This window comes from Harmonia axyridis, chromosome 1, assembly GCF_914767665.1.
Source record: "Harmonia axyridis chromosome 1, icHarAxyr1.1, whole genome shotgun sequence".
Lineage (NCBI taxonomy): Eukaryota > Metazoa > Arthropoda > Insecta > Coleoptera > Coccinellidae > Harmonia > Harmonia axyridis.
In genome coordinates, this window is record NC_059501.1 from 3,789,677 (window position 1) to 3,815,664 (window position 25,988).

General features: G+C 37.1%; 1 protein-coding gene and 1 non-coding gene across 4 annotated transcripts in view; one reads left to right on the forward strand and one right to left on the reverse strand.

The window, feature by feature from the left end:
• LOC123688560 (pituitary homeobox homolog Ptx1) overlaps positions 1–24,866 on the forward strand; it is a 64,630-nt gene extending 39,764 nt beyond the window's left edge. For 2 of the 3 annotated variants that reach the window (XM_045627140.1, XM_045627141.1), the window contains exons 4-6: positions 377–627; positions 20,331–20,655; positions 22,569–24,866. In XM_045627140.1, the coding sequence (XP_045483096.1) occupies positions 377–627; positions 20,331–20,655; positions 22,569–22,822 (830 nt within the window). In that variant the 3' untranslated portion in view covers positions 22,823–24,866. Of the gene's footprint in view, positions 1–376; positions 628–20,330; positions 20,714–22,568 lie in introns of all 3 variants that reach the window. The other variant, XM_045627142.1, reaches the window with a different exon arrangement.
• An 816-nt stretch (positions 24,867–25,682) lies between these two features.
• Positions 25,683–25,754, reverse strand: Trnat-ugu. Its single transcript has one exon. It is a non-coding gene; the product is annotated as a tRNA-Thr (tRNA).
• Positions 25,755–25,988: the final 234 nt, after the last annotated feature.

Consider the following 25,988-nt stretch of genomic DNA (forward strand, 5'->3'; position numbering starts at 1 on the left):
AAAAAAAATCGAAAAAAATTCAAGCGCAATTGAGAAACCTGAAGAAAGAGAAACTGAAAGAATAGACTCAGTAGACATAATGATGGAAAACGATTGAAAATAATTGCATTGAACTGACTGAACCAGTTGTCTACGACTTTGTCTTGTTGTCATCAACTTCTCAATACAATGTCCTGTAACTACAGCCAAACGCCCCTACCTTCGTTATTTTATATTGCATATTTTTCTTTCATCTTTCAAGTCATATAATTTTCTATTTTCTCTATAATTATATTCATTAAATGATTTTTTCAATAGGCATTGAGATCATTAGCGATAAAAAAGGAAATAACCAATTATTCTGTTTTTCAGACATTTCAATTTTTCTTTTTTTCAGTGAGCCGTTCACTCTCCGACCCCATAAAGACAGAGTCGGGGGTGGGAGTCGAAAACAACGACTGCACCGGAAACGACGGCGACGCCGGCAAAAACGACAAGAAGAGCAAGAGGCAACGTCGCCAGAGGACGCACTTCACGTCCCAGCAACTGCAGGAGCTCGAGGCTACCTTTGCCAGAAACCGATACCCAGATATGAGCACCAGGGAGGAAATTGCCATGTGGACGAATCTCACCGAGGCCAGAGTCAGGGTGAGTCCGTTTTTCTTCTTCTACTACTTTATCTAAACTTAACGTCCTGATGTGGAGAAGATATCTGTTCTTTCTATGGACATCTGCAGTTTGTTCTTTCGGGTATCGCGTTTTCGTGAGGATTATTAAAACACTGATGGACGACAGACGAGAACTTTATTGTGGTACATCACTTGGAAACATCCTTGAACACTCTACCAACTCAATTGGTCATTACCTCGTAACTTATTCCACTGCACTCTCCTTTTCCTAGCTTTATACCTGGGTTACAATCATAAAATCATATTGTATACCGTGAATTTCTTCTTCCTTTTCTTATTCTCTAAGTTGTATCATTGCGCAATGGCATCATGGTGCCTGCACACTAATCAGGACAGGGGAAAGATATTCTCTATACGCTCTATTAGTATGACGTCACATACCGCCATTTTTGGTTCTCCTGTCAGTGTTCGGAATCCAAACAAATAAATTATCATTCAAATCAGTATGGTGTCGTTGAAGAAATTGGCTCATTTTCATAAATAAGAGTATTTGAGGAAAGATTTCAGTATTAATTGATAGACAGAAGGAACGAGGTTAATACCAGTAAGTTTGGATCCTGTATCATTCCCAGATTTTGTAAAAAGTTGTGTTTATTAGTTGAACTTCAAGTTCAACTTACTGGCATTTATCTCGTGCCTTCTGTCTATCAATTAATAGTAAAAACGTTCCTTAAATAATCTTATTTATCGAAATAAGCCAATTTCTTCAACGACAACGTACTTATTTGAATGACAATTTGTTTGTTTGGATTCCGAACACTGACAGGAGAACTAAAATGGCGGTGTGTGACGTCATCACTAATAGAGCGTATTGTATCTATCTGAGAACCTTATGAATGAGAAAGTTGTATGCACAAGTACCACGAAAAACCATTGTTACACTAGTGCAGGTACATTTATATTAATTATGTCGAATTGCTTTTTTGTCGCCACAGTTCAACGGATGGACTTTTGCAGCCTGGCTTGATTCGAAGCTTACTTACTAGAGTTTGCTACATACACACATGAAAGTCGACCAACTTGGCTTGAACAGACTAAATTGAGATACTTGGATGAGAATGTGTAACTGAAGTTGGAGCTCGAGTTGGACCTAGGGATTCTCGGCTTTGCTTGATTTTCAGGCTATTTGACTTGATATCAAGTCAAGCTTTATTTATCAAGTGTATAAAGCTACTTGATTTTCAGCAGTTTAATTGTGTAGTGTCATATCAACAAAAAATGATAAAATTCAAAGGAACCTTGCAAAAAATACTTCTCTTCATTAAACTTATTGTATAAAAGAACCGAAAACATTAACTTTTTGAGAGAGACACATACACTAAATCACTAAATCATAAAAAAATAACTTTCTTGATATTGAGGAACCTCCATGCTTTGTTTGATTTCATAATTTTCCATCCAATATCTTAGACACATGAAGCATCTTTTAGATTTGTTGCCTAACCTAATGCGGGTTTTTGTAACTCTAAGAGCAGCTCTGGAAAATTGTCATTCAACAGGAGCTGAAGATACTGGCGTTGATAAAAAATCCTTGGCCAAGTTTGGAAAGATATTTCTGAAACTACCAAAATCTACCAACAGATTTCATAGAAATGTGAGAAAACTACTAATAAAGTCACACTGGCGAATACTTCAGTCTCTCGGCGCTCGAGGAATCCCCTTATTTAGTCTAAGTTTGCACGAGATCGCAGAAATATATGCCGTGCGATGCATGTATATCAAGTTCAAGTAATATCAAGTAGTTTGATATCAAGTCAAGCAATAAATATCTCAAACTAAGTCAAGTCAAGCTCAAGTATGTAATTTTTCGCGAGCTTGATTTTCAAGTCAAGTAGTTGGTTAAAATGTCTAGCTACTTGGCTTGATGAATCCCTAGTTGGACCAGAAGTTGGGCTTGTAGGAATTCGGATAAAACCGATTGCGTATAGTCTTATCGTGATGTAAGTCCAACGTAACCGTTTTTTTTGGATTTTGATTTCACATATAATGCAACAGTTTTAGCAATAAGTTTCTCATCAGATGCCATTTCTGTACGCTACCGAGCGAAGTACTTAGGTCGTTGTAGAAGTCTTCATTTTAAATGGTAGTATGTTGAGATCGCAGCAAACAACTTCTTGGTCATAACCATAATTTCGTTCTTATACATCTTCACTGTCTAATCCCCCTCCACCATTTTTTTTCATTTCCTCCAGCCATCTGAGAGTTTTCGATCATCTCATCTTTTTTTTTTTTACGAGACAAAATTCCCTCAAAATCATCGAAATCGGTAAGAAAGGCAACACCGCCTCCGGTTCATTAGCGACGACTCGCTGCAGTCTCGGAACGATTTTCCGGATCAGACCGATGGCTGTAGAGCCTCAGAAATCCGGGAAATCCTGTCAGATTCCGGGGACTCCGTTAACTGCTGCTCGCTTCACACCGGAATTTATTTTTAATGAAGTGATCTGACTGTTTCCGCAAGCCTCTTTCTCTTCTTCACACGACGCACGTTTTTCTCCGTTCTTGTATCTGTCTGTCTTTGTCCTCGAGTCGAGAGTGTTTATCATTTATGTGCTCATGTTGAAGACAAACATTTGTTGGACTATATGACATCAGAAATAATATAGGGCTTGCAGAGGAAATTCTATGAGATTTTGCCTAGAGATTCACGGCTTGTCTTGATTTTCGAGCTACTTGGCTTGAGCTTGACTTGAATTCAAGTCAAGTATTATTTTTTCAATCCCAATTCAAGTCAAGTGTTTATTCATTAAGTACTTGAATTCTACACATGCTACTTGATTTTTAGCAGTTTTATTGAGTTGTGTGTGTCACAAAAATTATTAAATGTGTATCCTGGCAAAAAACACTTCTATTCATTAAACTTATTGTATAAAAGAATCGAAAATATCTTTTTTTTTTTAAATAGAAACATGAATTAAATCACTATTCATCATAACAAAATGAAAAATTATAGAAAAATAAAGTTTCTTAATATTGAGATACCTTCAGGCTTTGTGAGGCATCTTATAGATTTGTCGCCTTACCAATTGCAGGTTTTTGTAACTGTAAAAGCAGCTCTGGAAAATTGTCTTTTAACAGGAGCTGAAGATGCTGGCGTTGATAAAAAATCCTCGGCCATTTTGGCCAAGTTTGGAAAGATATTTCTGAAACTACCAAATCTACCAATAGATTTCATAGAAATGTGAGAAAACTACTAATAAAGTCACACTGGCGAATGCTTCAGTCTCTCGGCGCTCGAAGAAACCCCTTATTTAGTCTGAGAGCGCACGAGATTGCAGAAATATGTGCCGTGCGACGCGTGCATATCGAGCTCAAGTAATATCAAGTCAAACAATAAATATCTAAAATCAAGTAAAGTCAAGCTCAAGTAATTTTTTCACGAGCTTGATTATCTAGTCAAGTAGTTGGTTGAAATAAAAGCTACTTGGCTTCATGAATCCCTAGTTTTTCTTAATAGTACTAGGGTTGTTTTCGATGAGAGAGAATATTGCTACTACCCTAAAAATTATTTTGTTATGTTGGTACACTATTCTGATGAACGTGTGTGAAGTTTCATTTCAATCTGCCAATTCTTAGTTGATAAGCCATTTAGTATGGGCCTATCACAGTATCTTTTCACAATAGAAAATATCGAGTATTGTGCAGTGATTGAATTTTTATTTAAAAAAGGTTTAAAACCAAGGAAATTTATGATCGAATGTTGAAGGTGTGTAAGGACTATTCGCCTTCAATTTGGTGCAGTTGAAAGATGGGTTCCTGAATTCAAACGTAGAAGTATAAGCCTTGAAGACGTTTCACGTCTTCAAAAACAGCAACACCAGAAATCGTAGAAAAAATGCTGGATATCGTATTGGAAAATAGTCGAGTGAATGAAATAGATTTAGTAGAAGCACTAGGCATCTCATTGGGCAGTGTAAGCAATATTTTGAGTAAGTATTCGGTTCGAGAAGGCTGTGTGCAAATGGGTGACTCATTTGCTAACAATGGAACAAAAACACATTCGAATGCGACTTTGTCAGCAACAATTAGAGCGTTTTCGAAAAGATCAAGTGGATTTTCTGCGTCGATTTATCACTATAGATGAGACTTGGGACTGTCCCCTTAATCCTGAATCAAACCAAGAGGCTAAAGAATGGTGTGAACCTGGTTCTTCGGCTCCCAAATGAGTTCATGTCCAGAAATCGACCAAGAAGGTGTAGTAAGCATCAGTATTTTGGGATGCGAAAGGAATTTTGTTTGTGGATTACTTAAAAAACTGGCGAAACAATAGATTCTCAATATTATTATCTTGCAGACTAGCTGAAGAGAAAAATTCATGAAAAAAGAACGATTTGCAGGAGAAAAAAGTTTTTTTTCATCAGGACAGTGCACCTTGTCACAAGAGTATTTTGACAATGACTAAAATCCATGAATTAGTGTTTGAAATGTTAGAACATCCACCATATTCACCATGATTTGGCTCCTAGCTACTTCCATCTGTTTCCAAACTTAAAAAAATTCATGCGTGGAAAGCGTTTTTCATCAAATGATGAGGTCAAAACAGCTGTGGAAGCGTATTTTGCAACTCTTCCAGATTCTCACTTCTGGGATGGAATCTATAACTTGGAATCTCGTTAGAACGAGTCTTTTGATGTTCAAGGAGACTATATTGAATAATAAAGTGTATTTCAAACCATAAAATACTCATCGAACCGAAAAACTTATTGAACACCTAGTAGACTTATTCTTATCAGCAATCAACTTCAACGCTTTCGAAATGAAGAATCATAAGCAAGACCACAATCAAATCTTAGAAGCTGACTGATCCGATCCAATCACCTTTTTATGATTTGATCACAGCCTCCTGCGAATTGAGACCTTATCCCAACTCTCATAGAGATGCAACATCGAACAATTCTCCATGTGAAAATTCCAGTGACGGAACCCCTTGTCATCAATATCAATTAGGTCCGAAATTACTAAGAGATTCGTTCCGCAACCTGATACTCCCAAATATATGAAGGCGTTAGCGCGCCGAGCCGTGTGAATGCTCACCCTGTATCTAACGCGATTAGCTGCATTAACAGGGGGTAGCAAACGCTCACACGCGCGCCCATAGCGAAGGTCACGTGCGCATCTCGCTTATTGGTACCCAATTTGCAACATCCGATACAGTTCACGGCGATTTCTTAATCTATGCTCGGAATTGAGATGTCAAAGTGACGTTTGAGGTTAGGTCGACGATGCGGCCGTGTGAATTTGGGATTGGGCTAACAATCGATACCATTTTTTCTGCTAATTTTCCATTGCTAGGTCCTCAATCTTGATTAAACTTGAGATGGATTTTATCTACAACTTATATATTAATTTAAAATTTCAATGAAAAAATTTATTTGTTTTTTTTTTTTTTTTTGTTTCGTGATGATATATACTCTTACCAATGACGAATCCATCCTTGAATTCAATTCTTGGAAGCAGAATTGGCCTCATTCAGCCAGATGAAAATTTGCATTTAGATACAGAATCTCCATATTGGATTCGTTTTCACTGAGATAAAATTTCACTGTCTCTGCCATTGAGATATAATTTCAAGTCGATCGAATCTGTGATCAATGAAATTGGATATTTCTTCTCTAATATTTTTTCTGAATTTGATATGTATGTCTGTATATGTATTTTTATATTTTAAACCACTTTATCATATCAATTGTTGTATTGACGCGGTTTGTCTTTCAATGCTCGGCTCAAACGCATTAATTGCTTTCGATAATGATAGCCTGTGATTGTTTCAATCGGTTTTAACAATTTATGATACACTGCCCCGAGCTGGTCCCACCAAATACTGAGCACGACCTTGGAACCGTGAATATTCGGTTTGGCCATCGTCGTCGTGGAAGCATGGCGGGGATATCCCTGTGATTTTCTGCGCTTGGGATTATCGTAATGAACTTATTTTTCGTCTCCAATCACAATGCGATACAGAAATCCCTTGCAACCAGCTGTTAACAGGCACTATTTCTTTATTTCTGAATCATTCCCATGACTTCCAGGCGCTTTGAAATTGCTTTTTACGTCACTCCCAATGATCCTGCCAATTCTTGGCGCGTTTGACACGAGTCTTGATCAAGTAATTCCTCCAATTCGGCATCTTCGAAAACCTTCTCTCTTCCATCTCCATGCTGGCCTTCGACGTCTAAATAACCGTTCTTTAAGCGTTGAAACCACTCTCGGCACCTTTTTTCACTAATAGCGGCCTCACCATAGGTATTCGAGAGCATTCGATGAGCCGATGAGCCGCATATTTCTTCATATTAAAGCGGAAAAATAAAACTTCTTGTCAATGACGAGCATTTGACTGGTAAGTTGACATGTTTCATCGAGAATAACTTTATGATGCAGACACAATTCGACTAATATTTCGATGGCGTTATGTTTATGATTGATTTTCATCTGGAAACCAAAATTTTGACAGCCATATTGACGTCAACCTTTATCATATTATGTTAACTAACCTGAAAAACTGATCCTATAGAAACGATACAATTAGCGCTTAAATGAACAAGCCCTCAAAAGCCCCTGACTTCACGCCATGCTTTCCTCATTTTCTTGAAGCAAAAATCTAATTGGTGGCTTTTTTATCAACTGTTAACGTTACATTTTTACTTACTTCCATATGTTGCCAATTGGTCTGTAACAACGTAGGGTACGTGCAATTATGGTAACCGAAATTATTCGAATTTCAAATCTGGCATTCTTACTAATACACGCCGTTCACATAAATTAATAGACACAATCTTTACAAAATGTTGCATTTCCATTTCCGAACTTCTGACTTGATTCCTTGAAACGGCCCTTATAAAATGGTCCAGTATCAAAACGGTACTGCTCTTCATCAACAGAAAATACCCAGGTTGACAGATAAAGCTCATCATCCTCATTCGAAACCATCGGTAGCTTATAAAACGATCGATTGACCTCACCAAGCCGACAAAGCTACAATAACTCCCATTATAACCGTTCCAAGTACATCGTAGACAAACCAACAACACAACTAATCGATTATTTGATGGGATACAAAAGATACGATCTCCTTATCATCGAACACGGTTTAAGCAAACACCAGAACACCGTGTTTTACATTCGAACATCGGCGACTGTGCCGTTGTAACAAGAGGAGTACCGACCACAGAACGTTCGGTCTGTTTACACACAGAACTTCTCTCATCGTTCTTCCTTTATTGGTCGCCGACTTGGCCTTTTGAAGTACCTGAACAAACAAGAAGCTCCGTATCGGTTACATCCGAACTGGGTATCTATGGACGTCTGGGTTGAGTGATTTATTGGGTACGTTCTGTGGTTCCTGGAATTTTGGGGTTTTTAGAGGTGACGGTGAGTCTGACTTGATAACCCGAGATTCTTGTGAATGTATGTTTTCACTATTGATGTTCTGTGGGCGAAAACGTCATACTGGAATGGAATAGATGTATCTATGACCTAACCTATAAAAGTCATTTGCGTCTAAATGTCGAAGAAAAATTAAGGATCCTATTAAAATTTGGTTTAAAAAAATAGACATCGATGAAACGATTCATCTCAAAATTCACATACACACATATTGTTTTGGTTCCCCCTATCAACTCTCAACTTGTTGAATGTTGCATGACAATTTTTTGTGTGTGGAATCTTCAATATCTTATCACTTGAATGAAAACAATAAACCAGCAAACACTGTTTCTTGCTCGGGAGAATAATAAGTTAATAAGTTTTCAGCGAATAACCAGAGTTGTAATATTGCGTGGAAAATGCCAGGACATCCAATTTCTCAGTTTGACCGGGGAAGAATAGTATCCATGCTTGAAGAAGCTTTGTCGAACCACAAGATTGCGCAACACTTGAACATTCCATGGACTTTAGTAAGGTGCATAGTGGCCCTTTTCCTGTAAACCGGCAGCGTTGACCGGAGACCGGTGCCTGGTCGACCCAGAGTTAAATCTGCAAGGGAAGACCATTATATCGCAAATTTAACTCGAAGGAATCGAACGGTATCTGTAACAGCTCTTCGAGGTCATTTTTTGAGGACTTATAGAGAGGTAGTCTCAACTAAAGGGTGTTTTTTTCGAGGTATATAACTTTAGTTGTCATTACTGTTCAAGATGGCGACCGATTTAACAGCTTTCAAGTGATTTATTCTCAGTTTGGTTTGGAAATTCATCATTAATAGACTCACGCCTGAACAACGCTTGCAAATAGTGCAATTTTATTCCGAAAATAATGGTTCTGTGCGGAATACGTATCGCGCACTACGTCCATTTCATTTTATTTAGCGATGAAGCGCACTTCTGGTTGAATGGCTACGTCAACAAACAAAACTACCGCATTTGGAGTGGAGCTAATCCTCAAGTGTATGTTGAAACACCGTTACATCCAAAAAAACTGACTGTTTGGTGCGCTTTATGGGCTGGTGGAATCATTGGTCTGTACTTCTTCAAAAACGATGATGGCCAGAACGTTACAGTCAATGGTGATCGGTATAGAGCTATGATTACTAACTTTTTCATTCCTGAATTGAACAACCATGATGTCCAGGAGCTGTGGTTTCAACAAGACGACGCAACATGTCACACAGCTCGTGCCACAATCGATTTATTGAAAGACACGTTTGGTGACCGCCTAATTTCACGTTTTGGATCTGCAGTGAATTGGCCTCCAAGATCTTGTGATTTAACACCGCTAGACTACTTTCTGTGGGGCTATGTAAAGTCATTGATCTATGCGGATAAGCCACAAACCCTTGACCATTTGGAAGACAACATTCGCCGAGTTATTGCCGATATACGGCCACAAATGTTGGAGAAAGTCATCGAATATTGGACGAATATTGGAGCCAGCCGTGGCGGTCATATGCCAGAAATCATATTTAAAATGTAATGCCACAAGATGATCTTGCGGATAAATAAAATTAATGTCAATCGAATAATCCATCGTTGTTTTATTGCAATTTAAAGTTCTATAGCTCTAAAAAAACACCTTTTATATGTATTACCTTTTCACGTGAAGACGAATTAAGGTTTTGCTGGTCCGATATCTGAACAACACTACGCGTATCTGAATGAAGACCACTCATTCATACAATGAAGTTGATTGCAAGCTAAAATACAACACGCAATTCGTTTCAAAAAAACCAAAGCGCGTTTCTACCGCTACGCAGTCAGGGGTACCAATTCATGAAAATTGACGGTCCCGCGGAAACCTCTGTATAATCCAGGCATGATTAACACCACAAATCCCGGCAGTTGGATTAACGCTTCTGATGGCCAACAGAGGCCGCTTGGTGCAGATCTGCCTGCCTGTCCGGATCTGCATGATGAACTACCCGGACTGCTGTTGAGTCCTGGTGGTTTATTTATTGGTCTCCGAGGGGTGGTTGACGGCCAAAGGAAACTATGAAGACTGTATTCATCACGACTAGTTTCTCAAGACTCATCACTTTAAACCAACATAATTGTTGTAATGTTGTAATATTTATGAATTTGGAGGAAATATTTCGAAACAATGAAAGACACCCTTAAAAGGCTTGATTTAATGTCATATAAGACTATTTCAGAACATAAAAAAAATTGCAAAATGTCACCCATAATGTGTTAATTAAAGTTGATGGAGATCCTTCTGCAGCCACCTCACCAATCTAACAAAAACAAATTATAAGGCAGAAATAATGAAGGTAGAGCATGATCTGAAACATATAGCTAAAACTGAAAGCTCCTATTTGAAAGAAAGCAAGACGATAGATGAAAAACCAAACACATAGCAAAGTAGAGACAAAGGGGTCGCAAGTGTTTATTGATGCGTACCTTACAAATTGATTGTATTTCAGAAACTATTTTTTGTTATATTTTTTCTGCTTCAATAAACTTATTTATAAACTTATTATAAACTAGTTCAAATGAGGTGGCTAGAAAATGTATAAAAGAACAAAAGAAGAAAGTAGGCCAGTTTCTAAAAAAGATAATTGGAGACTGCTTAGTTAGTTATCTTTAGAAAGTTCAATCGATCAAGGGTATATTACTAACAAGAACGTACTTTTAATTTTTTCGAATTTTCTGAGGTCTAAGTATGGAAAAGTTGCAAAAAGGACCCCGCACGGCTTCTATGGAAAATGGGTCCCAGTCGAATTGGCTGAAAATTTAGTATAATGTAGTTCATGAAGTCCTGATCAAAATGGGCAGAACAAGATCTAATGTACAGTTTTTGAGATACAGGGTGTCAAACATGCAGAGAGAGGGTTGTTACTTACCTTTAGAAAATCAATAATGTGGCGATTTTTTTGTTACGAAAAGTTGAAGATAATAATTACAATCTCAATATTGTCGACACGTATACGGAGTCTTATAACTTCTTTTTACAACTCGTGTCGACAATATTGAGATTGTAATTATTATCTTCAACTTTTTGTAACAGAAAAATCGCCACATTATTGATTTTCTAAAGGTAAGTAACAACCCTCTCTCTGCATGTTTGACACCCTGTATCTCAAAAACTGTACATTAGATCTTGTTGTGCCCATTTTGATCAGGACTTCATAAACTACATTATACTAAATTTTCAGCCAATTCGACTGGGACCCATTTTCCATTGAAACCGTGCGGGGTCCTTTGTCGACTCAAAAATTTTCGGGCGGGAATGAAATTCGAATGATCATGAAGTGTCAACACCAACTCTGCTTACCGATTTTGCATAGACCCCACAGTTTAAGAAAAATTTGAATTCAAAATTTTTGGAAAAAACCGTAAAATTTCAATCTATCCACAAAAATCGTTATATCTCCTAAAATATTCGTCACAGACCCTCGAATGAAAACGTTTTTCGAAGATCGAGTTCTGATCTAAAACACGATGAGGCTTCAAGTCGATATCTTGCATCTTAGAGCTATGGCAGCTTAGAGAAAATTTACAATTTAAAAAAAAAAAAGACTTTCATATGAACGATTTTTTCACATCAGGTAGTGCACATTCTGATCTAGTGATCTACATTCCATTTTCCATTGTCGTGGTCTTTTTGGGACTCCCTGTATAAGGGTAAAATCTCAACCCGATCAGTTTTGTTGTCAAAGAAATGTTGTTTTATAGCCCCTTCTCATTCGATTTTCATTTTCTACATTATTCGCAATGTAAAAAAATCATTAGATACTCGCATTGAAGTTCAATTCTACTGATATATAAACCCATCAGTCTCCTTTGCATCATTGGCTTAACAAGTTGATCTTTCTCCCCTCTGAACAGTTACATAAAATCCGTCACCCTCTGGTCATTACCAGTCAGTCGTATAATTTCTAATCTTGCCCAGAAAATCGACCACATTTGATGTATTCTTTTGATAACGATCATCGAATAAATAGATTAGTTTGGATGGAGGGGGGATAATCTTTTATTTATATTCGCTTATGTTTGGTTCAGTGATTAGTGATTGGTTGTGTTCTGGTAACTTCAAAATTAGTATAATAAAGGACCATATCAACTTGGATATTTTTCCGCTCTCAATTTTTATTCATTTATCACTTAGTGATTAGTTTTTGGAAATTGATTAGTTTTTCAAAGAATGGAGATCTTGAGTTGATTGGGATTTTGCTTGATGCAAATTCTTTTTAAATCGAAAATCAAATCAAAGTTATTTCATGTCCACTTTTTGATTCTATATATTACAATTGTTTCGGTACATATGTGAAGAGAATATTTTTATTTCGTAGTGTCCAAGCAATAAGGTAACTTCATAAAAGTTTGATTTCGCCTATTTCCGAGAGAAGCTAATATTTCATTCAACCTTTCAATTTTCAAAAATCGCAACAACAATATTTATGATAGTGTGGAGACATACACCAAAAATATTCAATAGAAAATTTGTCCAAAATATTTTTATATTAATGAGTTATTGAATTATATTTAGTAAGAAAATCTTTTGCGCCTGTCTTTAATAATACTTCTAAGTTGAGAAATCGCATAATTAATTGTAAAAACCAATAAAAATCATGAAAATACCACCCACCAATTTCATTGTTTTCACAGCAAACAAACAAAATGATTTCTTATCTCTTATCAAATTCTCATATTTCGGGAGCCATATTTTCGTACTAGAAACATCGATTCATTGGTCGAAATACGTGTACTCTGGTACAATGTTCTTATCTTATCATTTTGGTGAATTTCAATTATTTTGAGAATGATAACGTCCTCCATTATATTTCGATTTAGTTTTCCTCTACATAGTACATGTTGGGGTTTATTAATTCGTTTATCCTTGATTATCACCCAACTCTAAGTTCCACATGCACATCTTGATAATTAGTATGGTCTACTTTTACTTTATCACCCACAAAAATATCCTGCTCTACAAAAATTTTAGGAAGTTCAGACATTTTGGAAGTGTTTACATTATTGTTTCACCAATTTTTTAATTATGAGATATCTAAATGTTTTCTCAATCAAGTGATGATTTCACATAACGACCGAAAGAAGTAACAAGTGATTTTCCAGATTTGGCACCAGCCAACTACGTTAACAAAAAATTAAAAAGAAATTTCAAATTTGCGTAGCTAGACTCGATATTTTTGTAAAGTGTGATACATTGTTGAATTCGTAAATTTTTTCCTTATCACCTCATAAGGGAACCAATATGGCGTCCATAAGAAAAAAAATCACTATCACGTCTCTGAAACAATGTAAAACAGAAAAAATGAGACAACATTTAAGGCACCCTGTATTTCTAACGGTTTTCGATATCCCTGTAAAGTCCCTCTAAATAGTTCTAACCCTGTATATCTTCCCACAGAAGTGCAATCTACGACTATTTCGATAGATTGGAAAATAATTTGTCCCTACTTCAGTATCGTAATGAGTTCATTACAGCATCGTTTTCAGTTATATTTTTCGTTTTGTGGTTGTCTAAGCTGACAATCCTATCAAATTTCAAAAAACGTCAAAAATTGTCATATATTCCTACAATAATTTGGATATATTGAAATGATTTGCAACATTATTCGCAATTTCTCTTAATTCTGGTGATGTTGTTAAATTTCGTCAGACATAATAACTCACGAATTTGATGCGTAATTGTAAATAATTTCAGAATTCGAAACATACGATTTATATTCAAATTCCGTAATCTGTCAATTTTCGTAACAGTCACACCAACTGCCAAGATACAATACAAAAGTCACTAGGATATACAATCCAAATTTTTCATTGAATTTCGACAATATTTCACAAAACTTGACTGAAATAGTGAAAATATCGTTTAATACTCGTTGTAGAAGGCAATTCCAACAATCATGCGTTCGAAAATTTTGCATTCGTGTTGGAATAGGAGTCCATTCTGCAACTTGTTTTAGAATTACTAATTAGAATAATTATTATATACACTGTCAAATACTTAGCGTATTCGAAAGAAAAATACTAGTTCTACTTCAAACCGACCTCAGACCTGCTACAAAAAGTATCCCTGAAAAACGCATCGTCCAATCCCGAACGGTCATGAATTTCCATGAGCTTAACTCACCCCCGCGTCATCTCACCCCTCAACCCCTCTAATGTATGCCTCGCGTTGTTTCCTTTATTAACTAACACCGAACCGTGGGGGATCCCTATATGAGCTGCCTGTGGTGGCGGACCCTCCCATATGACTTGTTAATCGGCCCTGGTCGTGACATGTGATTGTTCAATTAAATCTCGGTTCCATCGTGTGCCACGGGCCTAAGCGGTGTTAAGCATAAATAGGAGCTTTAATAAAAAAGGCATTATTGCGGGGGTCTATCCTATCAACTATTTAATCCGCTCGACTTTTCCTGGGAGGATTCCGTTGATGGGATTGGTGTCCCCCAGGGGTCGGTCGTTGGTCGTTCGCGATATTTGATTTGGAACGTTTTAGATTGACGATTTCATTAAAGTGTTTTTCTACATTCATGCAAAAGGCAAAACTTTATTGAACTATATTCAGTGGAAAAAGAAGTTCTTTATTGCACTAGTGCAATAAAGTTTTTATTGCACTCATCTGTCATTCTACTTCAACGTGCTGTCATCATGACAAAGATAAACGTTCAAACCCACTACATATTTATCAGATATGCTGTGAGATTGGTAATACGTTTTAAACAGTTAAATATTTTATATTATTTTGTATTAATATTAGCAGCCAGAGATAAACAAGCGATGCCTTCCCGAGAATAACTCCTTAATCAAAACTGATCCGATTTGTAACCGTCTACCTCCAATTGTTCATTCACTTTAAACATTGAGGGAAAAACTAAAGTTTGAGTTAAATTGTTCGTAACGTATTAGTTCCTCTTTCAATGCAAATCGATATTAATAATAAAGTATTCAAGTTTCAAGTGGAAACCATCATGTTAATATGAGAAACACACAGAGGTTTACAACTAAAAAACATACATTAGCCACTGAAAATAGTTATTTATGCAACAAGTGCAAAAAGTGAATGTTTATTGCACTCGACGTGTTGTCCGACCCGGCCTAACGTCCTCGTCGGACAATTTCACGTCGAGTGCAATAAATAAATCATATCAACATGATGGTTTTCAGCGTTAACATTCTGACACATGTAATGATATTTATTTCTTATGAAGGCCAAATGTCTACTTGAAGGAGACCATCTGATATGATAACTATCAAAATTATGACCAAAGCCAAAACCATAGAGTAATAAACATAGATAGAGTCAGTATACGCAATTTTTTCACGTCCCCAACATGGTTAGATTACGTTGTCGGATTGTGATATATTTTCAAATTCACAATTTTACTATATCGTTATGAATGTATATTATATTGGATGAAATATATTTATTTCAGTGTTTCCCGATTAAATATGCAAATTGGAATATTTGGAATACGATATTTTTCCTAATTGTCGAATTTATAATAAGCAGAATATTTATTATTTTCTGCATCTACCTGCTGAAATCCAAGGTTTGGCAACTTTTGCTCTCCTCTTGTCATCAATTGTTTCACGTCGTTTGGCGCGCTTGAAGTTTGTTTCCGGAATTTCTAATATATTTAGGTATTTATTTCAATATATTTTGAGTTAATATGAAACGTTGATTTACTATTGGACATAAGAATTGCGTTCTTTGTGGAGAAACTCGCGAATTGAGTGAAATATCGTATCACTGATATGTTTTCATTTCCGCACGCTTCATGTCAAATTTGATAGTTCATGTTGAGGACAAAATTTGTTTACTGAAAATGACATATGCTCCCTCTATCTATGTTTTTTACTCTTAGGTCAAAACTTACACTATCTGATATATCTTTTCGATATTTACTGTTCTTGTCTGGAAATAAACTTCCAATAGACAAATTAAAACCAACCGTAAATAAGTTTTTTGAACTATGAGACATCGATCTTTTAAAAAAAATACCAAAATTTCGAAACGTTCGTCTCTTTCTATGTTAATTTAGTTTTCAATGCATTAATCGTTTACTCGATTTCTTTTGATCAATTTTTAATATTATGTCAGATGTAATTGTATTTCTAGGAAAAAACTAAGTAACAAGAAGATTTATCACATAGTGTACCTAGGTTTTTGCTCAATTATGCCATAATTTTTATATTTATATTAATTTCTTATAAAATATTTATTTTCCTTGGTGTTTTTATTGGATTCCGTAATAACGTCTTATCGAAGAATATCATTCAAAGAAAATTTGTTGCTTCTTGGCTGTTCACTCATAACCATTGTTTAATCGTCGTTGGTCAAATGTTATTCGTGAAATTGGCAAAGCAAATGCATAAAGAACGTACGAAATGTCAAGATTGAAAAAACACGTCGAGTTTTAAAGGTTGCTAGGTAATAGAGTCGTCCAATTGAACTTAGAAATAGATTTATTTGGAAAATTGAATTTCTCAGGGCACTCTTGTGTTGCCTGGCTATTCAAAGCTTCTATATACGGTATGTTTATGTGTCCTTGATGACATTATTTATGGTTCTGCTCGAACTATATGGCAAAAAAATCAAAGGATTGACTAATTGACAAATTTTTCCAATAATGTTTATTGACCACATAAAAAGTAGATTTCTAATTCGCATGAATATTCTTAAAAAAAATACATTGAAAATGTAAAATTGTAAGAGGACGCCAAAATGTACCTTCTCTGTTTTTTGACAGTTAATTGAAATCTCTGAATTGCAATACGGAGTTCTTGGAGAATCTTATGAAGTGTTCCAATAAATGGTTCCATTTTGATATTGAAATAAATGAGTTTATTCCAAGGAAAATTGACGGATTTTTATTTCATTGTAAAGAGGAAGGTATGCCATTAAAGATTTCTCCAAGAAGATCTCCGAGGAAAATACCAAGATGAAAAACGTTCATCTCTGCCTTTTCCGACAAGATATATCGAAAGCCTAACGAAAGAGCGGAGGCGGTTCAAGAATAATTGATAAAAAATAATTTACATTTCCGACGCTTGCTTAGCGTCACGCACCCCTGGAAATGGCGGCGCTGGAAAACGATAATTTTCCAGCGGCGCCCCCCTCTGCCATTTCCCTGCCACAATTCGAACATAAATAAGAAAACAGTGTAACTTTTGGGGGAAAATGAAAGTGGAAAACGCGGAAGAGTCCACGTGCGACGGTCGGATTCTGCAACTGGGGATCTTGGGGTATTCCAGAAAATCTATAATGTGAGGGAAATATCGGGAAAATTAAGAGTTTTTAGACCGGAATTATTTTTTAATAATTATATCAAGGAGAAGTTTTTGTAAGATCTCCCCTTTTTCCATTAGAAAGAGAGAAAAACACTGATGTAAACGATTATTCAGGTCGAAGAATATTATTCTGAGTGAATTTTAAGAATGAAGATTTAATGGATTCGGTCCTTACTTGGCGGAAATTCATTATAAATAAAATAAAACGAAGTAATTTCCACTATGTTATTTAATTGTTAGCAACAATTGTTTCGCCACACTGTGGCTTCATCAGGCTACATTTCTGAACTGTTCAGAAATGTAGCCTGATGAAGCCACAGTGTGGCGAAACAATTGTTGCTAACAATTAAATAACATAGTGGAAATTACTTCGTTTTATTTTATTTAAGAATGAAGCTTCTTATTCTTTTTTTTTTCAAAAATAAAGAGAGATTTTCTGTTCATACAAGTAGAACTAACTACCCCTTAAGATCCCTAGAACTGCATTATCCCATACACAGATTATCGATATCTGAAAAGCATCCTTCTTATAACGGGTGTTTTTTTTCGAGGTATATAACTTTAAGTTGGCATTACTGTTCAATATGGCGACCGATTTAACAGCTGTCGAGTGACTTATTCTCAGTTTGGTTTGGCAATTCGTCATGAATAGACTCACGCCTGAACAACGTTTGCAAATAGTGCAATTTTATTTCTAAAATAATGATTATGTGCGGAATACGTATCGCGCACTACGTCCATTTTATTTTGTTTAGCGATGAAGTGCACTTCTGATTGAATGGCTACGTCAACAAACAAAACTGCCGCATTTGGGGTGAAGCTAATCCTCAAGTGTATGTTGAAACACCGTTACATCCAGAAAAACTGACTGTTTGGTGCGCTTTATGGGCTGGTGGAATCATTGGTCCTACTTCTTCAAAAACGATGATGGCCAGAACATTAGAGTCAATGGTGATCGGTATAGAGCCATGATTACTAACTTTTTCATTCCTGAATTGAACAACCATGATGTCCAGGAGCTGTGGTTCCAACAAGACTGCGCAACATATCACACAGCTCGTGCCACAATCGATTTATTGAAAGACACGTTTGGTGACCGCCTAATTTCACTTTTTGGACCTGTGAATTGGCCTCCAAGATCTTGTGATTTAACACCGCTAGACTACTTTCTGTGGGGCTATGTAGAGTCATTGGTCTATGCGGATAAGCCACAAACCCTTGACCACTTAACATTCGCCATGTTATTGCCGATATACGGCTACAAATGTTGGAAAAAGTCATCGAAAATTGGACGTCCAGATTGGACTACATCGGAGCCAGCCGTGGCGTGGCGGTCATTTGCCAGAAATCATATTCAAAATGTAATGCCACAAGACTATCTTGCGGATAAATAAAATTGTCAATCGAATAATCCATCATTGTTTTATTAAAATTTAAAATTCTATAGCTCTAAAAAAAACACCCTTTAGAAAAGTCTTCATATCTTGAAAGAAGCTACAGATTTTCATGAAAATTTTTTCTCGTACATTCGCCGCCTACTAGGACCACTACACTACCACAGCCTACCGAGATCCCTAAATACAGCAGCCCTTCTCACCCTCCTCTCCCCTCTCGAAAAACCGCGTTTCGAGCGGAATACCAAAACGCGCGGGGTTGTTTTGTGTCTTGGACGATCGCCCTCCTCGTCTATCTTCCCTCCAACCCCCCTACCCCTCCTCCTCCTCCTGCATTCAGCCAAAATTGGACGGGTCGTTGGCCACAGTTTGTCGAGTCAAGCGGGAATGGCGTGGGCGATTATCATGGCCGCCTGCGTCGGAATGAGATCGAGCGAGGGGATGACGAAAGATGACGTTAAATGATAAGGGGGGGAGGGTTCGAGGTTTGGTATCTTTAGGGGTTAATTTTTGTTTGATATGTTGTTGGGATGAAATTGTTGCGTTTGAGTTGATGTGTTGGTTGAAACTAGGAACTCACGGCTTGGCTTGATTTTCAAGCTTGTAGTTTCTCAATCTCAAGTCAAGTATTTATTTATCAAGTACTTGAATCATATCAGGCTACTTGATTTTTAGCATTTTTATTGTGTAGTGTCACATCAATGAACAAAGTATAAAATGAGGAGGAACCTTGCGAAAAACACTTTTATTTATTAAACTTATTGTTTAAAAAAATCGAAAATATCAATTTTTTTGAAATAGAAACATAAATTAAATCACTATAAATCATAACAAAATAAAAAATAATGAAAAAAACAAAATTCTTAATATTGAGAAACCTCCAGGCTTTTATTTGATTTCATAATTTTCCATCCAGGACAAGACACATGGAGCATCTTATAGATTTGTCGCCTTACCTATTGCGGGTTTATGTAACTGTAAGAGCAGCTCTGGAAAATTGTCTTTCAACAGGAGCTGAAGATGCTGGCGTTGATAAAAACCCTTGGCCATTTTGGCCACGTTTGGAAGGATATTTCTGAATTTACCAAAATCTTCCAATAGATATCATAGAAATGTGTGAAAACTACTAATGAAGTCACACTGGCGAATGCTTCAGTCTTTCGGCGCTCGAGGAATCCCCTTATTCAGACTAAGCGCGCACGAGATTGCAGAAATATTTGCCGTGCGACGCGTGCATATCAAGCTCAAGTATGTCATATCAAGTAGCTTGATTTTCGAGTCAAATAGTTGGTTAAAATGTCAAGGTACTTGGCTTGATGAATCCCTATTTGGAACAGAATTGTTCCTGTAGTTGTTAATGGATTTGGTACTCACTTGACTGAAGAACTTGCTTGATAAAGTCTAAATATAAAACGAAACGTTGACTTAGTTCGAATTGGTCGCCTGATTTCAATGATCCTAACCCTTCAAATTGAATTGCAACAGAGATTCCATTTCCCGAAAAAAATGTTTTCTTCCTCTCGCCTCCTTTCCAATTTGTTATTACACATTCTTTAACGTTCTCTCTTTGGTTCCAGGTTTGGTTCAAAAACAGACGCGCAAAGTGGCGCAAGCGCGAACGCAACGCAATGAACGCCATGAACGCAGCCGCCGAGTTCAAGACCGCAGGATTCGGCACCCAGTTCAACGGCCTGATGCCCACCTTCGGCGATACTGACATCTACTCCTCCTACAGCTACAACAACTGGGCCACCAAGGTGCCCAGCCCTCTAGGCACCAAACCCTTCTGGCCAGTGGTACCGACCAACCACCACCAGTCGACAGTCAACTGTTTCAACGCGGCCACCTCCGTCGCCGCCTCCATGTCTGGAGCCGCTGGTTCGATGCTGCCAGGAGGCATGGGTATGTATCTTTCATGAGGGTTTAAGTATGCGGAGAATTGCGGGATGTAGAGCCATAGGTGAGTTTGTGCTAGAATCTGCTTGTTAAGATCATCTATAGGGGGTGAGGGAGGGTTCGTTGTGGCTTTTGGAAGTGTTGTTACGCCTCTGGTTTTGTCATTGTACCCTTTTGTAGTGTCAGATGCTTTTAATACAGGCTGGCGAATCCATTTCGGCACAATCTTATCGAAAAAAGATGTTGTCATAAGTGTCATTGGTGGGAGTACCTTTAAGAACTAGTTCCATGAGAGGATTATACATCTTTCATTCAATAATCTGAAGTTTGCATCATCACAATCGGTTGATAAATAAAGCTAGCTCAATCACATCTTATGAGCATGCACAATTCTCATTGAAAAAATTCGAAGAGCAAAAGATTATGTGATTTTCCAATATTGCATTACTTTTTCATTGCTTTTTGTTGGGAAATCATATAGGGAGAGGAGAGATTAGTTCTGTTTTTATCCAGGGTTGCTGCGCCTCTAATTTCATCACTGAATCATTTTATTTCTTTTGATGTTTGAATGAATTTGGCTGAAACAATCGATCGAAAGTGAAGGGTGCTTTTTTTAGAGCTATAGAACTTAAAATTGCAATAAAACAACGATGGATTATTCGATTGACATGAATTTTATTTATCCGCAAGATAATCTTGTGGCATTACATTTTAAATATGATTTCTGGCATATGATCGCCACGGCTGGCTTGGATGTAGTCCATTCTTGACGTCCAATTATTGATGACTTTTTCCAACATTTGTGGCCGTATATCGGCAATAAAACAGCGAATGTTGTCTTCCAAATGGTCAAGGGTTTGTGGCTTATCCGCATAGACCAATGACTTTACATAGCCCCACAGAAAGTAGTCTAGCGGTGTTAAATCATAAGATCTTGAAGGCCAATTCACAGGTCCAAAACGTGCAATTTGGCGGTCACCAAACCTGTCTTTCAATAAATCGATTGTGGCACAAGCTGTGTGACATGTTGCGCCGTCTTGTTGGAACCACAGCTCCTGGACATCATGGTTGTTCAATTCAGGAATGAAAAAGTTAGTAATCATGGCTCTATACCGATCACCATTGACTGTAACGTTCTGGCCATCATCGTTTTTGAAGAAGTACGGTAGTACGGACCAATGATTCCACCAGCCCATAAAGCGCACCATATAGTCAGTTTTTCTAGATGTATCGGTGTTTCGACATATACTTGAGGATTAGCTTCATTCCAAATGCGGCAGTTTTGTTTGTTGACGTTGCCATTCAACCAGAAGTGCGCTTCATCGCTAAACAAAATTCGCTTATGAAAATCGGGATACGTATTCCGCACAGAACCATTATTTTCGAAATAAAATTGCACTATTTTCAAGCGTTGTTCAGGCGTGAGTCTATTCATGATGAATTGCCAAACCAAACTGAGAATAAATCACTTGACAACTGTTGAATCGGTCGCCATCTTGAACAGTAATGCCAATTTAAAGTTATATATTTCGAAAAAAAAACACCCTTTAGTATAATCCCCAAAAACTCTGCCACTCATGACAATTATGATGTAACTCAAACAGAATAATTTTAAGCTTTCGCATAGATCATTGAATCATCCTATTACACGTTTAATCTTATCACGACCTTTGAAACACTTTCCAAAATGGTCAGGGGTGGACCCACACTTCAATAGATTTTCATGCCTTTTGTAAAGCATCTGAAATAGACCTGCAGGCATACATATTTCAAGCACGGATCCTCAGGCACAGAACAGATGAGAAAAATGCCTTATGTAACTCGCTCCCCAAGCAATTCAAGCGGCTCCACTCACCATCACTTCATAATAAACCATTGCACCATAACCAAATACTTCACGATCTTCTCCCTTGTTACAGGTGGATCTCCAGCTTCAGTATCTGGCCAACCATGCCCCTACACCACCCCAACAACCCCCTACAGCATGTACCACCACAGAGCAGCGACAGAACCTTGCTCCGCTTCCAGCATAGCTTCGTTACGGCTCAAGGCCAAGCAACACACGGGATTCGTCGGCTACTCGAGCCTCAGTCCAGTTCGATCAGGTTCGACCGGCCTGTCTGCATGCCAGTACGCGTCCGGCGGCATAGGAGTGGGGGAGAGACCCGGCTGAGATCAGGCCGACCTCCTGGCGATCCACATGAAACAGGAGAGCCAGGACGATTGATGGTTCCTAGACCGCTAGGATCGTTGTTGGTGATTCAGTGCGATTCGGGGACGTACCACGGTGAAATTGTTGTTTTTATTTTGTTAGAAAGTGAGATGAATACTCAAACGGAGAAGTGTGGACTACTTTGGTAAATTGTTTATGGTATCTGGTTGTAACGCTTGTTTTAAGTCTTTTTTTGAACGTTTTTTTTTACTGCACTGGATGAGAAGTGGTGTGATCTAATACTGTACACTTGTTGGTATGTCTAACCTGAATTTCATGAAGTTCGTTTCATAATCATCCAAAATTGTATGTGGTTTGGTTGGCACTAAATCTTACAAAACAGGTTCCTTTTAGTTTTAGGCTTTTTTACTGTGTCCATTTGCCTCTTCACGCAGAGCGATGTTGATTATTCACCTAACCTAACCTAACACAAATTCCAGAGACATCCCAAGATGTCTCTGGAATTTGGCTTTGATGCACATTTAATAAGTTTCCTGTTGGCTGAACAATCAAGCATGAAGAGGCAATGGGATACAGTAACAAAGCCTCAAACCACAACCGGTTCTTCTAACATTCCTAACAGCTTTTTAGAGGCCTCACTGAAGCCTTCGATAGAAGGAATTGAAACTTTTAAAACTATTCAATCAGGGTCAGTACAAGCAGAATTGTTTTATTTTGTCGATATTGGATGAAAATTCTTATTGAATAGGCTTTATTTAAAAAATCTACCAACATATTTTATAACCTAACCTAACCTATTTCTAACCTAACAAGACAAATGTCAAAAAATTTAAGACAGTTCACGAAAGACTTACCAACATCTCATTACGTTTCTTCCAGTGCAGCATATAACTTTTGTACATAGATCTTTTCTTATTTCTCGATCTCTTGAAAAGCACAAACTGGGTTCTTCTATATTTCAAAAGAGATTAAAAGCAGGGAGGATCGAGGTGAATTCAGAGAACCTAATTTAATTTTTTCGATGACACCGCTCAAATTCCTGCAATATTAATTAAAATTTGAAACTTCCAATGGGGACAGGTCAACCAACCAGAACCGCAAAAATCCCCTAAATTGAACAGGGAAATGAATGGCTGCAATTTATAGATTCCATCGGAAGGTAATTAACTTCGTTGGATAATTGAAAAATTAATTAATTAGAGAACTGACAACGTTGATTTTAGGGGTGGGGGAAGGAAGTTTCATATTTGTGTATAAAATGTGTATCATCTGCAGTTTTGTAGATATCTTGTAAATATCACGAGGTTCTAAGTGTTAAATTGTAGATCAATATGTAGTTGGAGAAATTCTTGAATCTTCTGGTATGAAATTGCTCATTCATTTAGTTGTTGTTGAGGATTCACAGTTATTGGACAATACAATCCTAAGAAATCAATTCGGATTAAGACTGAATTTCAATTTTCTTTCAATAAACGAAAATTGCATTATTCAAACTCGAGATTTTTTTTCGATTATTCGAAGTATTTTAAAGGGCAGAGTCGCTATATTTATCGATTTTTTTTGTACCTGAAAACGCTAATTTCTAAGTCCAAAGATACGCCAAATATTCTGAGATTGTGCCAATGTGAAACCGATGGAGAATAGAAAATTACCGAGAATTGTGAAACAAAGAACAATTCAATAAAGCTACTTCAGTGATCAACATTCACGTTTTTTGCTCAATTTATGAACACACATGTCGCAATTCTTCTAATCTCTATTTTCCATTGGTTGGCAAAAAACAAGGCTACTACGTGCAATGTAATAAAGTAAATATAATTGTTATATAATGATGATAATGGAGATAAGATTGAATGAATGAGACTTAAAAGTATTTAATCTTCTGTAATATACCTGAATAGATTGTATAGTGTTGCCCAAAAAGTCACTACCTAAATATAGTATTTAATATTAAACATAAACTTCGACTATATCCTGTGCATATCGTTTGTAACTGTTCAGAAATTTGCAGTCTAGTCAGAATAAATAAGATCAGTCTTCAATAGTTCTGGTGTTTTAATTATTCATTTTCCTTTGTCAGATGTTACGTCCTTAATGCTAGTACAATGGATATCGTTTTTCCAAGAAGTGGATTGAAAGGAGAGGTCCTATTGAATGGCATCAAGATCTCTTGATTTGACACCATTAGACTTTTTCTGTGAGATTTTAACGGTAGGTAATTTGATCATCTTATCAATTGACATTATCCTGCTGTTCTGGCGATTTTTTATTATTTATCAGTAACCCAAACCCAATCACTTAGGATCCTTCTGAGCTCAAAATTCGAAATTTACCGATTTTTGAGCAGAATAAGAGACTTATCTTCTCCTTACACAAAAAAAAATGTGACATGAACTGACCCCTGCAGAACCTCACTCAATCGCAATTTGACTCCAAATCCAATCAAAAAAATCTCTTCTTCTTCCCAATATAACTTCTTCCTCTCTCCCCCACAACAATAATCATCCCCTAGCGACAAAATTGATTAAGATCAATGTGCGCGCCCTAAAAACAAACGTGTGTGTGGCGTTTGCCGCAAAGCGATGACGCTCTGTAGACCGTGTGATCGATGAGATTAAATTACCCCCAAAAATGGGTCTTATGCATCTACGGAACCCACTGCGAGGTTCATTTACATAACAATAGTAAAAGGATGCCAGTGTAACTGTACGACGTACTTTAAATTTTACGCGGCTTAGTGACTGTCACGGATCTGTTTGTTTAACCCCCTAGCACGGCACTGTTTGGGACCGGGGTCGTTTTAGATTGTGGTTGGAAGTTGGAACTTAGAAGTTGAGGTGATTGGTGTAAAAAATTGTCCTGCCTCCTGTGAGGATTGAACTCACGACCCCTGGTTTACAAGACCAGTGCTCTGCCACTGAGCTAAAGAGGCTGTTTGAATATTTTGTCTTCTGTACAACTACCAGATGAGTCGAAAAAGAGAGGGTGTAAATTAAAAGATATTAATAGGTAGAAACTGTGAAATTTTCTAAAATGAGTACCTCAGTAATAATAAAGAATTAGTCAAGCTACTCGAAACTATACTGCAACAAATACACATATGGTTTTGATCGAGTCATCTCTTTCATTCAACCACTCAAATTTTGATTTCATGGGCTTGTTGAAT